Raw genomic sequence first — 18,138 nt, 5'->3', positions numbered from 1 at the left:
CCCACATTCCAAAGATGTGCAGATAAGGTTTATTGCTGTTCACAAATTGCCCATAGCACGTGTGTGTGTGTGTCCTGCGATGGATTGGCACCCTGTCCAGGGTGTAACCCGCCTCATGCCCCAAGTGTCCTGGAATAGGCTCTTGGGCCCCAGCGATCCTGTACACAGAATAAACAGATGAATGTATGAATGATTAATAAAATCCAATTAGCAAATGTTACATTTTAACTTTTACATGTATATTTTGCCATCATTAACTGATGATTAGCTGAAATATCTTGCTAGTTTACTTTTCAGAAGTGCTCAGATGTAGCATTGAAATAACTATTTTAATGTATTGAAACAGAACTATTTTAAATGTATTTCATCATCTTTAAAAAAAAATCTTTCAGTTTTAAAATACACCATTGCCATATTTACATACTTCTAGTAATCCAAATTCCACTGATTGAAAATTTACAAATATTCGGTAGTATTTCAATTTTTTCTTCCACACACATTTTGGTATAATGTTTAAAGGCAATCATTTCTAATTTGGGAGAAGTATGAAAATTCCTGAAATACACAGGATTTTATAATGATGTCTGTCACTGTTATATACACTACTAACATTAGAGACTGTAGTTATTTTCTTCTGAGTGAATTCAGCCTCAATAATACACTTTATGTTTCTTGGTTTGTTTTACATGAAAAACAATCTTATTCCCATCATTCTGAAAGTTAAAAAACCAAAAATCTATCTTTTAAAAGATCTTCATGTGATCAACAATGTGTAACAATCTTGTGTACGCCTAATCTTACAATCAAATAGATGGACTACATGTTTTTAAAAACACAGCCACTAATCCGCATCCTTATATACAGTAAGATTGTGACTAAGTGCACACTTGGCATTGTGGAATGTGCTGGAGGTTTTTGGATTCGGCTCCAAGGATACTCAATAAAACACATCAGTCCTATTTATGATCTTGCTTCTGTATGGACCTGTAAACTTAAGGTGAACATCGTGCCACCATTACCTGTGAATGGAGTTAACGGTCAACTCACGCTGCTTCAATGTTTCAGTAGCACTTACTTCCGCCTGTCTACTTATGGCGCCTTCTGTTACAGTACATCCAGCGAGAAATGCCTGTGACACCCTACAGTATGGCATAAAAGTTAATGATGCTGCCTACTATTACATGTGCTGTTAGATCCACTGACAGTTACATTTTGTTTTTATTATATTGTGTGTATATATAGAGAGAGATTAAAGGATGTAAATATGTATTTTGGTTCAAAGCCTAACAAACAGAATAGACATCTCTCCCAACACCACAGCAAAATAGTCCATTGATTAAACATCTTCTGGAAAGCCTTGCCTCGAAGGGTACCAACAAGTAAGTAACGGAGAGAAAAATGTATCAACCCCTGGAGCTAAATCTAATATGAATGGGGCTGTATTGAAAATATGGTGCAGTGGGTACCACTGCCTTAAAATTCTTTAAACAATTCCTTAAATAAGAAAATTATTAATAGAAATATGGTAGGTGCTTTTTAAGCATTAATGTTTGTATGCATTTGGGTTCTGGCTGTACTGTACTGTATTTTCACCTCATGTCAGTGTTTATAGGTTGGTTACCCACTAGCATGCTTTCATTACCTGCAGCAAGTGGAGGGTGTGGTCAACTCGCTGCTGCTTCAATATTCCGTCCACTCAGAAAGTAACGCCGTCACAGTGTGGCATAAAATTTGATGATGATGCCGCCACAGTCCTGGAGGCCTGCTACACTGGCTGGGCTAATAACAGCGGCATGTGAAAACCGAATTTCTGTGTGTATATATATATATATATATATATATATATATACAGTATATATGAACATGGATACATACTGATACTGTAGATACATACACTATATGGACAAAAGTATTTGTCCAAACCTCCAATGACACTGTATCCAAATACATATATTTCAATATGGAGTTGGTCGCCCCTTCGCAGCTATAACAGCTTCCGTTCTTCTTGGAAGGCTGTCCACCAGATTTTGGAGTGTTTCTATGGGAATTTGTGCCCATTAATTCTATAAAGCATTTATGAGGTCAGGAGGCACTGATGTTGGACAAGAAGGCCTGGCTCGCAATCTTTATTCCAGTTCATCCCAAAGGTGATCAGTGGGCTTGAGGTCAGTCAATTTCTTCCACACCAAACTCACCAAACCATGTCTTTACAGTACCAGCTTTGGGCACTATGGCACAGTCATGTTGGAATAGACAAGGGCCTTCCCCAAACTGTTGCCACATAGCATAACATTGTCTAAGATGTCTTGGTATGCTTGGGAGAACAAGCCTAATGAAACACCTGAAATCAATAATTAACAGGTTTGGCCAGATACTTTTGTCCATATAGTGTATATAATGTTTACAAATGAAGTAATAAACAAAATAGAAACATGTAATACCGATTGGTATATTTATTTTGTTACATAGATGAATTCAGTCTTAATTACTTGTTAGATGTAAATATATATATATATATATATATATATATATAAAGCACCTCTCAATGGTGACCATTCTCAAAAAGGTGTAACTTTATACTAAAATATCGCGGTAACGATCATATCGCCCAGCTCTGTAAGGTTAAGGTTTAAAAGAAGGCGTTATCTGTGTTTTACACACGTGTGGTGCGTTCACATCATAGCGCTTGGAGTAATTTCGGTTAACGCGATGCCTGTAACACCCTGTGTGATTTTTTTCGGGGTGTTTATGAAGAGGATACACGGTGCGATTCGGACGCGCGAGCGGATGCAGTGTATGCGTTTCATTGGTGAACACAGGGATCCCTTGTGATGTCCTCCCCCTCTCCCTCTCGTGCGCGCGCGCGCTGTCTGCGAGTGCGTTAGCGTTAATGGCTCCTCCTGCGCGAGAGAGAGACACCGAGCTCCAGCACCGAGCAGCACAGGGGGAGCTGTCCCAACACCCCGAAAAAAAAAATAACTAGCTCTCCGTCAGCGAAATTTGAAGTGTTTACGCATTTGACTTGGTTGATATTAATCCGAGGACCCCCATGTTAACGACGGAAGAGGAACGTTAGAGGAAAAGCGTTGTGAGTTTTTGAAACAAACAAAAAAAAAAATCAACTCGCCAAATGAACTCCGTCAGAGCGACCAACAGAAGACCCAGGCGAGTATCGAGGCCGCGCCCGGTGCAGCCCGAGAGGAACAACGGCGAGAGAGGTGAGACGAGCTGAACACACTGCCGGATAACGACGATATCCGTATTCTGTCGTTTTCCCCCACGCACTCGCGTCGTGGTGTTTCTACACGAGCCGGCTGCTCGAAAGACCCGATGTTTGAGCCGCTTCAGCAGGAAACGTCGAGGCTTCTGTAGACCGCGCCATACAGGCCAGGCCAGGCCGCGCTTTGTTTAGGCTTACAAATATTAGCTTGTTGGCTAACTCTGGGATTAAAGCTAAAACTCGGAGTCAATGTGAAGCTGTTGCGCCTTCCATCAAATAAATGACGCCCTAAAGACTGTTTCGGACACAAACACCTAGTAGTATGTATCGTTCGTCAGGTAACATAACAAATAAATGTGTTTGGACATTAAATCTGCGTTGCGCAGCTGGTTAGCTAGCTAGCTAGCCGGTGGGCTGCCATTTTGGAGAGGGGGGTGTATATGGAGTAATAGCCAATGTTAGCTAGCTAGTTTGGTGGCTCCCTTTCTATCTTTCCATCTATCTATCTATCTATAGATTTAACCACCGTCAAGCTTTGTCAGGCAAACAAAATGTCCAAACGAATGTTACGGAAAATACGGAGGTACCCACATTGTATGTGTGTAAGACTGTAATTACGGCGTTGTAGCATTGTACGGATCCGCTGTTGTTTTATTTCAAACAGATTACACAGGAGCTAGCTAGCTCGGTGAGTAATTTAGCTAACTAGCCACCAGCTACTACGCAGTTGAATCCACGCTGAATCTATATGAAAAAAATGATCGTGTTTCAGGATTGCATTTGTTTATGTTGTGTAACTGTCAAGCCAGTCGGTGTTGGTAATAAGGTTCATGTCAACAGTAGGTAGCTAACTGGAAACGCCATGGTTTCACTAAACATCTCGGTCGACAAGGCCTTGGTTTGCTTGTAGCCATATAGACAGTGTGTGTGGTGACCAAGAAACCTTGGGTTTAACCCCTTTCAGCCTACATGGATCATCGCCTGGTAGGTGTTTTAAGGCTTATGTTGTTTACAAAGAAGTAACCGGGAAGATACACCTCTCTGGGTATTGTTAGTCTTTGTATTTGGGTTGTCAGACATATTTTTTGCATTGTAGATTGATTGTAAGACTGATCAGCCAGTAGTTTGCCTTTATGACATTTGCAGTAATACTTTTTTACAATCTATTTTTTTAAATATAAATCATGCTCTGTGTAGTGCATGCATTTACTGTTTTCGCATCATAAATTAAATTTTATTTCACATTCTTCAATAAGGATGCATTGATCCAACAATGAGTATCATGTATGACGGTGCCCTGAAATACTCTGTCGAGCTCAGCTTGCTTGTATTCTGTGAACACGAGCATAAACTGTCTCACAGTATTGTTTATCCTACTTGTGAAGTTTTGCATAACTTGGGAACAGAAGCTTGCAGAGGTGAGGTTGGTTTACTCTAAGGATCTAGATTGTACATCAGATTTTGACAGGTACTCACTTTTGATAGCGTTAAAAAAAATTAAGCACTTTTGTGGTTTTCCATGTTTAATCTGCATGCAGGTATCGGTTCATTAATCTTGTCAGATACATTTCAGTCATGTGTCTAAACATGCAAATAAACCCCAGGTGTAAATTCCAGACCATGTTGTACATCTAGCCAAATTTGCCAACATATTGCTTTTTAGAAAGGGGAAAAAAAACAGCAACTTCATATTTATTTGTTAGCATCCCCAACGTGGAACCGTAATGGTATTGGCACCGTAACACAACACAAACAAAGTATTTGGCATTTTTTAAGGCCTTGTCATCATTTCTTAATGAAGAGGTTTGTCTGAAATAGGTGTAAGAGAGTAAGAGTTTTCCAGTGGCAGTACATAAGCATAGTGCATCATTTATTTTGTTAACTTTGGGTGTTGTCTCCAGGTACCAAATGTGCAGTAGGGAGGAACAGACTGTAGACTGCTCAGGTGATCAGTACACCAGGTACTGCATGTGCATTCAAGCACAGACGTGATGCACAGGTAGGGATGCTGCAGTATAGGTTAGTATATAATGGGAACAAAAAAAAACTTCACATTGACTTGCTTTTATAGGGTCAAGGAAGAATTTGAAGTTGCACAATCCACAAATAACTTACTTAATTTTGTATTATTTTAAATATTTCTTTTATGATTTTTGATAGGACTAGATGCGGAACATTTGAGTTTGCCACCGTCGATGAAGTGACGCAATTCCCTGGCCCTTTGCATTTAGACCAGTGGTTTTTGTTCTGTGCCTCGGATGATTTTCCTGCAAGTGTGTATCTATTTTTACTCGTCTGTCCTGCTCCGTTACAGCTAATCTAGTTTTGAGTTTTTAGTGGGCTTCTCAGTAACTATGAGTTTGGCTACATTTTTTTTTTTTGTCAGGGGGTACCAAATTATAAAAGGTTACCCACCTCAATCCCAAATGAAACCACCCAGAAAAGGGGAAAATATACTTTAAATATACAGCGTGGCTGTAGAGGGTGGGGGTCCTACTAGAGAATGTAAAACATGAAGCAGATTAAGGTTTTTCCTTCTTTTGTCCCTCCTCTTTGCAGATGAGGACGTCCCTGCAGATATGGTTGCAGAAGAATCTGGTCCAGGAGCTCAAAACAGTCCATATCAACTCCGCAGAAAGTCCTTGTTGCCTAAAAGAACCGCGTGTCCCACAAAAAGCAGTATGGAGGTAAGGGTCAACTGGAAAAAAACCCACCATGCACTACATATTTATCAGTACATTTGTACTATCAATTTTAAGCACAGTAACATGAAACAAAAAAATATATACCATTATGGTCTGTTCTGTAAAATTAGGTGTTTCTGAGTGAAACATGGGTGGTGTTTACAACAATTCTTGCCTGCATGTGAATGGTGACAAATCAAAATCAGAGCACACTTAGAGCTAAGCAAAAATATGTTTTTTAGGGAGCCTCCACTTCAGCAACAGAAACCTTTGGTCACAGAGCAAAACGTGCCCGAGTGTCAGGGAAGTCCCAAGACCTTCCAGGTGAGTGAAGAAACACATGATCTCCCATTGTTCTGAATATACAGATGTGGAATCATTTTTGTGAGCATTTGGCACAGGATAGACACCTGATGGTGAAAACAATGAAATGCCAAAGCCTTTAGCCCTTATCTCCCGACAAGTAATATTGCAGTGTGTAGGTTGGCTTGGAATTTTGGTTTGTTCTTGGGTTTTATTTATTTTCATTTTATATTAAAAAACAAATCAATATGTTCAAAAAGGAGTAGGAAGAAGTATGAACTTACAGTCTTACAGTATATGTTAAATGCTTATGTACATTTCATTACCATGGTGTCCTAACGCTGATTTAATAATTTAACATTTATAAACAGGTGGTGGTTTCTTTGCTCTATCAGCATTTGAGACCAGCTTGTACAGTTTGCATGTTACTTTTGCTAAAGAGAGAAGTATAAAGTCTTCATCGCAATTTGTAAATGATAAATAACAAAATACAGTCTCACTGTCAGGTTCTACAAGTTTAGATTTTTTTTTTCTGAACAGATATGCATAAATTACTCCTACAGGGATAGTGGTACACATTTCTTGTTGTGAATCCCAAGAAATGCTGGTCTCTGCAATTTTGTTCATTACTTGCTTGAAGCTCAGTGGTTTTAACTATGTTAAACCCGTGGACTCTTCTGTTCATGTGCTTGTCTTATTTGAATTTCTTACATCGCAGGCATGTCAGTTGTTTTACATTAGCATAAATGATGTAGGACAATAAAAGGACAGCAGCAGCATTCTGGTTTAATTTCTGTCATGTTTTATCCTCTAGCTTCACCTGCAGAACAGTATCTCCAAGAAAAGCTTCCAGATGAGGTGGTCCTGAAGATTTTTTCCTACCTTCTGGAGCAAGACCTGTGCCAGGCTGCTTGTGTCTGCAAGCGCTTTAGTGAGCTAGCTAACGACCCTATTTTGTGGTAAAGGAATCATTTTGATCTTTTTGTTAAGTTTTACCTGCACATTTTGTTTAACTTGCTACACAATATGTTGTTTGTTTGCCGTTTCCAGTTTTGCAGAAAGCTTTCATATGAAACTAAGCCAAGAAACAAATCACAACATTTTCTATTGCAATATGATGTTCCAGATGAGCGGCTGTGGGTGTTAAATTATAAGTGTGATCACGGGAATATTAATGTTTATACTCTACAGTAATAATTTGATTTAGATGTTTAAAAATAGTAATGTCACTGTAAAATGTTTAGATAGTGAAGCAGCGATTCCCTTGCATGGTGGCAAGAGGATGATGGAAGTTTTGTGTCTGTGCAAATTTTTTTCTCACACAACACAAGTTTTTTGGCTGCTAATTTTCATATAAACATCAAATAAACCGAGGAGAGTTAATAAGATGTACTTTTTGCACACATAACCGCCCGAGCTACAAATTATGATCAAAGAAGTAGAAACAATCTTAAACCCAAGTAAAGAGGAAGTCTGTCTCGTTACACGTCCTCAATATAGAATAGTGGCTATCCAGATAGTTCAAATAGTGTTCAATATTTAATGCTAATGAATAAATTAGAGACTGTTAAATTCCCCATAACTTGTCTTTTACACACATTAAACCCATCATGGGCAACAGACAAATGCAGCGATCAAACCTAAATTATTTTCACTATTATTATAGCTAGGAGTACATTTTACTTGAGGTTTTGTATCTTTGCTTTATTGGCAACTTGGCCACAGCACTGCACCGAGAATGAACTGAATCGATGGAGAGCGCAAATTCCTACCCGGGAAGAACAGTGTAAGATTTGAAAAGCACAAGATGAAGCGCGCTCTTTCTGAAAACCTAAAATTTTATTGCTCATGATTTGCGTGGCATCAGGGAGATGTGATCATTGTGCGTCCTGTGTGTATTAGCAATATTTAAAATCAAATGAACGTTTCATCAGCCTGCATGTTAACAATGTTCACTTACATCCTTTAGTTGCAATCTGATCCATCCAGTTCACCTTTCACTAAAAAATGGGCGAGTGCATTGAATGGTGCACCTAAGTGCGTTCATGCACGACACTGTTTCTGGGTTTGTTTGTTTTTCTTACCAGACCTGTCAGAAACAAATCAGATTGACACAGGGAGGAAATATGGCGAGAGGCTTCTGACCGAGACTTCCAAAGGCGGATTAGAATCGGATTAGATATTTCTTTGTAAATATGGCCTGTTGCGTAGGCATGGTGGTGTGGTCTTGTCGGCATGGCGGCCCACCATGGTATAATAATGATTTTTTAAGCGTTTAAAAAACAGTATGAGCATTTCATTTATCAAAGCTCCAGTTAATTTTTGATGTTCCTTGATGTGTCCCACAGGAAGAGATTGTACATGGAGGTGTTTGAGTACACACGACCCATGATGCACCCAGAACCAGGGAAATTCTACCAGATAAACCCTGAAGAGTATGAGCAGCCAAATCCATGGAAGGAAAGCTTTCAGCAACTGGTAAGACAGTCTTGTGAAATGTCCTTAGACTTGAAACATTGTTTAAAAAAAAAGGGGGAGATGGCGAAGGGGGAGGATTTGTACCGTCTGCCATTTGAGTCACAAATAAATAAGTATTATTATAAATAAATTACATCAAGTCTGTGCAATAATTAAATTTTTGCCATTTTTTTTCTTTACAGTATAAGGGAGCACACGTAAAGCCTGGCTTTGCAGAACATTTCTACAGCAATCCAGCCAGATACAAAGGCAGAGAGAATATGCTGGTATGAAATTTTTGTTGCCATTTTTTTTTTCCTGTTTGTTACTAAAAATTTAGCTTCCTTATCTAAACTTTACAGACCAATGTAATATTTCGATCTGGTCTGCAGTACTATGACACCATTGAGGATGCGTTGGGCGGAGTTCAGGAGGCCCACTTTGACGGGCTTATATTCGTTCATTCTGGAATCTACACAGACGAATGGATCTACATCGAGTCACCCATTACGATGATCGGTGCAGGTAAGTCAAATTTTTAACTGAAACCATCAAAATGTTTCATTGTGCCAACTAATGCATTTAAAATATTGTCTTGTTTTTTTTAACAGCTCCTGGAAAAGTAGCTGATAAAGTTGTCATTGAGAACACTAGAGATTCAACATTTGTGTTTATGGAAGGTTCTGAAGATGCATATGTAGGTTATATGACCATTAGGGTAAGTTCTGCATGTCCTTCTAAATTTTTATATATTTTTTATAGTCTAACTATGGTGGTAGGATGATTTTTTTTTTTAAAATATTTTGTTTCACACACAGTTTAACCCTGATGATAAATCAGCTCAGCATCACAATGCACACCACTGCCTGGAGATCACCGTAAACTGCAGCCCGAATATTGACCACTGTATTATCCGCAGCACTTGCACAGGTCTGGACATCTGGTCTCAATTTGATTTATTTTTTATTTTATTCCAACCTCGCCCCCTGTTTGCTCAGAATATGATTAAATGGTTTAAAACCTGCAAAAGGAATGTTTTATTTAAGAGGTTGTTTTGGAGTAAACATTAAATTGCACCTAATGAGTAACTGCAATTTTTTTTGTTCTGCATTATTTGCTTATTTTACTGCTTTAAGCTTAAATATAGTCTCATATGCTGAACTTCACGGAGATTCTACTCTTTGATTTTACAGTGGGGTCTGCTGTGTGTGTAAGTGGGCAAGGTGCGTGTCCTACCATTAAACACTGCAACATCAGTGACTGTGAAAATGTGGGGCTCTACATCACTGATCATGCACAGGTAAGAGCCAGAGCACAAATTTCAGGTTTTTGAATTTTATAAATTTTTTTAGGGAGGGCGCTATACACATCAGTGTTATTCATAAAGTCAGCTGTAATTGTCTCATCAAAAGGTACATCTTGTCAAAAGGAGGAATCCATGCAAAATAACTTGCATATCAGTAGGTATAGCTATGCAGTGGGCTAATTAATGGTCACACTGGCTGTGTGCTTATTTGCTTTGATCTTAATTTCTGACTGCCCGTATAAGAGTAAACGCTTCCAGTAGGATCATGGTACTGATGCAAATGCCGGTGTGTATTAGCCTTTGCTTCATTTCTGCCTAATTAGACTAGCTCTGCCACCTTGTCATCTATACACTGCTTCAACTTTAATACTAATATTACTCAGTTAGTACCATCAAGCTTTTCATCCTGATAATTACCTGGGTGAGCTAAGCTGATTGCTGACCACAATTTTTATCACGCGCAGTGGTTATCAGGCTGCTCAATTAGGGCAAAAATTATAATCGTGATTATTTTGGGTGATATTAAGATCATAGTTATCTATCATGAGTATTTGCTGTCTTTGAAAATGTCATGGATTTCTTAAAAAAAAGAAATTAACGAAGAGTGGATTTTCTTGACCTTTGAATACAACGCAGCTCAAAAATGTAACAAAAAAGTGAAGAAAAAAAAAACAAAAACAAGAATTACCACATTCTGTCTGAGAGTGAGTTAGGGCTTTTAGTGAGAGGAGCTCAAAAGCACATCTCTGTGAAACAAATGGATGCACTGGATTTTTAACACAACACGTAAAATGGAATGTGGCACGATAATTTTGTTTAAATCGTTTACTCTTGTTTTCATAAAAACTGGAAGCCAAAATCAAGATTGAATATGCAAAAATAGAATTAATTTTCCTCGGGTGACATGAACAATAGAGATGATTTGTGCTTGAAAAATCTTAAATTAAATGCTAGCTTCTACTTTTCAGAGGAGCTGCTCAACTCTCAAACTGTGTGGAGTTTTAATGTAATGTATAGAAATGCAGACAGCACTAAGCATTTAGATGCATACAAACTAAAAGACAACCGTTTAAGTAAATCATACAAAACTAACCCCAAACAGACAGTGCACATTGTTGGTATGGTTTTGTCCTGGTATTTATAACATGATTTAATAGGCAACATTCTGGAATATAGATGGCTACACAGGTCCCCTGGTACTGTATAATGTGGTTTGGTGTGGTGTTACACGTCTGGTGGTATGTTGACCCGCCATGCATGTATGACTGCATTGCATACATTTAATAGCTTATTATTCAAGGGAGCCCTCTTGTGGACTCGGGAGGTTTTAAGCTTTGACCATTTAGTTTGAGTTATAATTAGATGACACTGAGGGTTATTACACCTAATGTAACATTTGTATGCTGCTGTGTCCTTACACCTAAATACATGTTTTTGGTTGGATGTTAGAATGATCTCTGTTCAAAGCCAGTATTTTCCTAACCGTAATGTGCACAAATGTTTAAGATTTAAAGTCAAAATAGTTCTAAATATTAACTATACAAGCAAAATAACATCTGGTTATATAAAATTATAGAAAACACTTTTTAAAATTGCAGGATGTGCTGGGACCATCAGTATTAGAGAGCTGGTGTTATAATTGAGTTTGTTTGACATTTCTAGGGCATTTATGAAGATAATGAAATCTCCAACAATGCATTAGCGGGGATCTGGGTGAAAAACCATGGCAACCCCATCATCAGGAGGAACCATATCCATCATGGCAGAGATGTTGGCGTGTTCACGTTTGACCATGGCATGGTAGGATCAAGGCTCCATTTTGACTTTATGATCTCATTGCTCTCCACCAGCCATTAAGTGAAAAACCTGTTTTATGTCTCCCTCTACAGGGCTACTTTGAAAGCTGCAACATCCACAGGAACAGAATTGCAGGTTTTGAGGTAAAGGCGTATGCCAACCCCACAGTGGTGCGCTGCGAGATTCACCACGGTCAAACAGGAGGCATCTACGTCCACGAGAAGGGCCGGGGCCAGTTCATAGAGAATAAGATCTACGCTAATAACTTTGCTGGTGTGTGGATCACGTCAAACAGTGATCCCACCATTAGGTTAGTTCTGTTTCTCTTGGGGTGTGTGTGAGAAATTAGGGACGAGGTTATCAGAGTTGCTTTACATGTTTGTTTGAAAATTCAACATAGTTTGGTTTTTTTGATCCATGTCTTCACCTTCGCTTTAAATACTGAATGAGGTACATTACAGGTGCTCTCTTTTGTCTTAAATGTTGTAGTAATCAGTTGTATGTTGTATTTATTTATTTATTTATTTATTTATTTGTTTGTTTGTTTTTTCAGAGGTAATGCCATCTTCAATGGAAACCAAGGGGGCGTTTACATATTTGGGGATGGCAGAGGTCTTATAGAGGGCAATGATATTTATGGAAACGCCCTGGCTGGCATTCAGATCCGAACCAACAGCTGCCCTATAGTCAGACACAACAAGATACATGATGGACAGCATGGAGGAATCTATGTGGTGAGTATCATTTGTTAATTGGGGGTAAATTTATCGATACAATTGTCTAGATTATTATTATATATTTTTTTTATGAACAAGTATATTCAAGTATGTTTTGGGATCTCGTCTCATGATATGTTTAAACACTCGTGTTTGTTCGTAGCACGAGAAGGGCCAGGGTGTTATTGAGGAGAATGAAGTGTACAGCAACACTTTGGCAGGAGTCTGGGTGACCACAGGGAGCACGCCGGTGCTCAGGCGGAACAGGATACACAGTGGCAAACAGGTGGGTACATCCTTCATCCTTTTACTCTCATGTTTTTACTTTGTGTTTTTCATTCATTTAATTCTCACTTCTGTTCATAGGTTGGAGTGTATTTCTACGATAATGGTCATGGAGTATTGGAAGATAATGATATCTACAACCACATGTACTCTGGGGTACAAATCAGGTAGGGTACTCTGGCACTCAAGGTTCTTCCTGTTTATATCAGTGTGTAGAGTGGATGTGTCGAGACTTTGTTGCATCTGTTTTTAAATATTCATGCGAATGGCAAACCTACAACATATCCACTCCTTTATGCAATGCCACAGAACTGGAAGCAACCCCAAGATTAGAAGAAACAAAATCTGGGGAGGGCAGAATGGAGGCATTCTTGTTTACAACTCTGGTACGTGAATTATGTGGCAACTCCCACCTTCAGTCCATGCTTCAATGGAATTTTGAGCCCAAACTGGCCAATCCTTTTCCCCCCCTCTGTACTAGTGTCTTTCAGTGCAGATACATCAACTATTTTTGGATAATATATCCAAGTTTGTAATACAGGAGACCATTTTTTATTTATTTTTTTCTCCCAGGGTTGGGCTTCATTGAGGACAATGAGATATTTGACAATGCCATGGCAGGAGTATGGATCAAGACCGACAGCAACCCCACCCTACGCAGGAACAAGATCCACGATGGACGGGATGGTGGTATCTGCATATTTAACGGAGGAAGGGGTAAGGTTTAAGAAATTAGAATCTATACAAATGCAAATGAACAACAGTGTGTTAGGCTGGTGTGATCTCTGATTATGGGTTTGGACACTGCTATAAATATTTCTACATGTAGGCTTGTTGGAGGAAAATGACATCTTCAGAAATGCCCAGGCTGGTGTCCTCATCAGCACCAACAGTCACCCAGTGCTGAGAAAGAACCGAATATTTGATGGTTTTGCCGCAGGTCAGTTGGATCTTGTAGGCTTTCCAAAGCTTTTTACTTTACTAGTGACACACTTTAGGATTGCAAAAATGTATTTATCATTTCTTCTCTTTAGGTATCGAGATAACAAACCATGCTACAGCAACTTTAGAAGGCAATCAGATATTCAATAACAGATTTGGAGGGCTGTTTCTTGCCTCTGGAGTCAACGTCACAATGAAAGGTGATTATGTTGTTATTGTTGTTTTTTATTAAGGTTTTATTGGGTTGTTACACCACGACTGCTGTTTATTGCTGCATGACATCTAATGTAAATGTCCTTTTATTAACCCCTTAGACAACAAAATAATGAACAATCAGGATGCCATAGAGAAAGCTGTGAGCAGAGGTCAGTGCCTGTACAAGATTTCCAGTTACACCAGCTATCCCATGCACGATTTTTACAGGTACAGTAACTGGTGTAGTGATCACCTCATTAAAACATGCCTGGAATTTGATGTTTTACTTTGTATTAATGTGATTTATTTATTTTTTTTCTCCTTTTTCTCTTTGCCCTTTGTGGTTTCAGGTGCCATACCTGTAACACAACGGACAGAAATGCAATCTGTGTGAACTGTATTAAGAAGTGCCATCAAGGCCACGATGTCGAGTTTATACGACATGATAGGTTAGTCCTGCAGGTTTTGTTTTTCAAACCCACTTTGTTTTAGGCCAGTCATTTTGCTAAGTCTTTGTTACACAATATAATTCTTTAATTGAATATTGTCTAATCCGTGTATGCCTGTTTTAATCCATGTAGGTTTTTCTGTGACTGTGGTGCGGGAACGCTGTCAAACCCTTGCACATTAGCTGGAGAGCCGACACATGACACGGACACTCTGTACGACTCGGCACCTCCTATAGAGTCTAACACATTACAACACAACTGAGGCTCGGCCTGTTCTCCATCTCAGCACCCTGGTCTTTAATTTATCCTGTCTACAACGTAAGAGCTTCTATAACTTTGGTGTTAGAAAGACTCTACATACAAAGGGACAGGACAACAAACTTTTTAGACTTGAATAAATTGTTGTATGCTAAAGGAAACCATTTTGAGTGGAGACATGGGACTCCGTTGGATCTCTGCCTGTTTGCTGGATAGAGATGCGTCTATATTGCTAAAAGGGTTCTGATGCAAGCGGATGCGAGAGATTTTCCCCGTTCATTTTCAGTTGGCTCTCAATCTGCAAAGATGTAATAGTTGACTAAAGCTTTGGAAGAGTTAAGAGCTGCACAGAGAAGCAATATGTTGACTCAGGATTCTGGAGATTAAGAGAAGAGATAACATTGGCATCAAATTTCAGCAGAAGAGCGATGGAAACGTCCAAACCGATAAGCCTGTGCAGTCTCTGATGTGTGCAGGTTCAGGTTCTTTTGCAGTTTTGTACAGATGTAACAGTGGCCAGAAACCCACAGCCATCACCCCTCCCCCAGAGACGCTGCCTGGATAAGAGGGAGAGCCATGATGACATGGCTTCCTTGGCAACTGTTTCTAGGTAACAGATTTGCTGGTTATATGTATGGTATAAAAATTGAAAAAAATGTGGTTAGCACTTGCTTCGTCTTTTTTTTTTCCTCCTTTTTTTTTTTTTTAACGGTAATGTTATTCTGATCAACAAATATGATTTTAATGCTTTCCCATGTAGTTTTGTATTTTCAAGCAAAAATCTTACAGTATTTGAATGTCTTTTATTTTATTATATATTATAATTATTGTTATTAATATTTTCGTTAGCGCATGTTAGGCTTGTAATCATACTGTGTCTCAGCATATAAATTCTTTCTGTGAAAGAGGAATAGTGAAAAGAAAAAAAAAAAGATTTGGAAAACACTACAATGTCCTCCAGCTATGGTTTTCGATAGGCAAGGTATGAAGCAATGTGTTTTTTTGTTTTGTTTTTTTCCCCTCCTCTGGGGTTTTAATTTTTTTTCTGGCTGTGTCTCTTATAAGCCTGTATGTGGTCTCAGTGTTTGCTTCATCTTTCACTGCCATTAGGTATACAGGGCCATTTACCCTGTTTTTTTTTTTTTTTTTTTTTTTTTTAAACTCGGTGTCTGATGTCTGCCTAAACATTTGGAAACATAATTTCTAACCAGACTTTAAAGTGCTAATAAGGTCCCAAAGTCAATGGAAGTGTTTGTAAACACTGGAACATTTATTAACGATTATGTGAAGTCATGCTTCACTTATGCTTTTTTTTTTATTCTTGTCCAAAGAATTAATCTCATGGACAGTGATGAATATTTTTCCCAGTTTTATTAGAATATATGGTTTCTTTTTGGCCCTTGGCCGCTTTATGTGCCTGTTTTTGAGTGATGAATATAATTGAAAAGCATTGCTGGAGTTTGCCATGTTTTAAGGCCCTGGCCTCTTCGAAGCTGAAACACAAGTCTCTACAGCCTCATTGTCTTTTTGCCCCTCTCTTCATCATCCCCATCTCTGTGTAATGTGGTGACTGTGGCTTCTCATGCCGCCGCAATTGTATGCATGTACCATAACATCTAGACTTAATATATTGTGAAGTATTCAATAACCATTATGTAGATGCTAGTGTGAATTCAAAAAGGGTTTAATTTCCTAGAAAACAAAAGAAAAAGGAAACTGGTCATTTTTAAGAAAATAAACTTTATTAGATCAAAGCTTGTTGCTTTATTTGTTGGAGAGTTTACAAATTTGGTGTAAGAATTGATTCATAATTTTCAGTGTGTTTTTAAAGTTATTTTTTTTTGGGGGGGGGGGGATTTAAAAAAAAAAAGTGCTGTTGGTAGACCTATTGAGGCCACTGAAGATTCTGTTAATGTTCAGCGAAGTTCCAGCCTTTGGGTTTCTGCTTCTTTACTGCCTTCTTCACTGTTTGCATATTATGCCTGTCAACACGAAGTTGTAAACAATAAAAAAAAAAACTGCAGGTCTTTTAAGAGCATTATAAACAGGGCTCAGGGAAAGATACTGTAAATTGTAGTACCATAGTGGTTGCAGGTGTGGCCTGGGTTTAAGTAGCCAATACGCTAAATACGCCGAGCAAATATTGTGAGAGCAAAGTCCTTAAATCTGCAATGCTCCACACTATTGGAGAATTTTACAGCAGCTTGGCTCAGAGGGTTTTTATCCTGTCAGCTGATAAGACATCTAGGTCATTATTGACTCAATTCATAAAGCACAGGCTTTCTTCAATACCCAGGTAAATATGGGTGTTGTCTGCGCAAACAAGCTAAACAAGGGCCCTTCAAATTCTATAACAGAAGCTGTGTTGACTTGAGACCATATTGGCGGTGGTGTGTTAGTCATACAATTATCCTATCAGTTTTCATATAGAGCTACAATCAAGTTGCTCATCTTAACTGATGTTAGTATTGTATCAGCCTGTTTTACGGATCATTAACAGTAAATTTCTTTTTAATTTTGTTACTAAAATCTCGTCGACTTGGCACAAGTTGTTTTCTCTCGCTTCTGTTTCTAACAATTTTAGCAAGGATACTTCTTTGATTTTGGCAACCTTATTTGATATCCACCATTGGTCCTTGCTGTGTGACCTAAATTATTTTAAAAAGCACAGGATGTGACTTTAGCTTTCAAGGTTAACAAACATTTTGTCTGCAAATATTAGGGCCTTTTCTGAGCAGCCCTGTTTTCAAATCAGATTTGTTCTGTCATTTAAACTCCACATTAAAAAACTCCCATGAGGTCATTAAAAAACACATTAGGCAAAAAATGGCCGCATGTGTTGCAAGTTATTTTCTAATCACCTTGTGAAAAGTTTATGCACTCCTGCCACAGTCTGCGTTAAAAGCCGTGCATGTGCGTTAACATTTCGCCTTGTGGCATCCTATTAGATAAAAAATGTACGTTTGTAATAGTCAGGACTTGTGCTTGATTGAATGAAACCATGTATTGTTTGCACATACTCCTGGCCTTGAGCTGCTTATCTGTGACTGTGTGCTCTGGTAAAACACTGGGACATTAAACCAGTTCATGTATTTGAATGAAGTGAGGCTTTTTAGAGTCGTCCAAAACATTTGCGCAGCAGTCTTCTGTCTTTATATTATTTGATATATGTGAATCATTTAACCTGGAAGTCAAAGCCTAATAAAAAAGAGCTTCCTAATCTTAACAGTGTACAGAAATTGCCTAAAATTGTACAAATTAGCTAATGATTTTAACTGAATTGGCTTGACTAGTTCATATTTCTTTATTCTGGTCTGCATTTAACACTCGAGCAAGAATCTTTCTTAGTATCAACATCAACCATTTTCTCAGGTAAACTTACCACATGCTTATTATCCTTGCTCTACCCTATCTATTACTGGAAAGAAGGATTAAACATGCTGTATATTTCTGTAAATGTTATTAATTGGCACATAGTTATATTTTGCACAATTTATCCCTGCTCCCAGTGATCATTTTCATCTGT

At 38.4% G+C, this 18,138-nt stretch overlaps 1 protein-coding gene across 3 annotated transcripts; it reads left to right on the top strand.

Moving 5' to 3' along the window:
- Positions 1–2,671: 2,671 nt before the first annotated feature.
- On the top strand, positions 2,672–16,366 carry fbxo11b (F-box protein 11b). 3 transcript variants are annotated; one of them, XM_053511467.1, is made up of 24 exons: positions 2,672–3,218; positions 5,122–5,219; positions 5,381–5,493; positions 5,780–5,907; positions 6,147–6,228; positions 7,022–7,166; positions 8,556–8,685; positions 8,868–8,951; positions 9,057–9,189; positions 9,276–9,382; positions 9,483–9,594; positions 9,858–9,964; positions 11,633–11,770; positions 11,860–12,077; positions 12,321–12,501; positions 12,647–12,769; positions 12,850–12,935; positions 13,078–13,154; positions 13,342–13,485; positions 13,598–13,708; positions 13,803–13,910; positions 14,025–14,133; positions 14,256–14,354; positions 14,487–16,366. In XM_053511467.1, exons 2-24 carry the CDS (start codon positions 5,212–5,214, stop codon positions 14,614–14,616), a joined length of 2,673 nt encoding a protein of 890 aa, XP_053367442.1. In that variant the 5' UTR covers positions 2,672–3,218; positions 5,122–5,211; the 3' UTR covers positions 14,617–16,366. The 3 variants fall into 3 exon arrangements, with proteins under 3 accessions (XP_053367442.1, XP_053367440.1, XP_053367443.1); XM_053511465.1 differs by having other exon boundaries at positions 5,122–5,493; XM_053511468.1 differs by lacking the exons at positions 5,122–5,219; positions 5,381–5,493.
- Positions 16,367–18,138: the final 1,772 nt, after the last annotated feature.

This window comes from Clarias gariepinus, chromosome 14 (assembly GCF_024256425.1).
Source record: "Clarias gariepinus isolate MV-2021 ecotype Netherlands chromosome 14, CGAR_prim_01v2, whole genome shotgun sequence".
NCBI classification, from domain to species: Eukaryota; Metazoa; Chordata; class Actinopteri; order Siluriformes; family Clariidae; genus Clarias; species Clarias gariepinus.
Note: the sequence above shows the minus strand (reverse complement) of the source record. Positions and strands in the feature narration are given on the sequence as shown.

Coding starts and splice junctions, on each gene's coding strand:
- fbxo11b (XM_053511465.1), top strand. CDS start 5,367: ATGATTTTTGATAGGACTAGATGCGGAACATTTGAGTTTGCCACCGTC. Junction 6,229..7,021: donor GAAGTCCCAAGACCTTCCAG/GTGAGTGAAGAA, acceptor TTTATCCTCTAG/CTTCACCTGCAGAACAGTAT. Junction 13,155..13,341: donor CATTCTTGTTTACAACTCTG/GTACGTGAATTA, acceptor TTTTTCTCCCAG/GGTTGGGCTTCATTGAGGAC.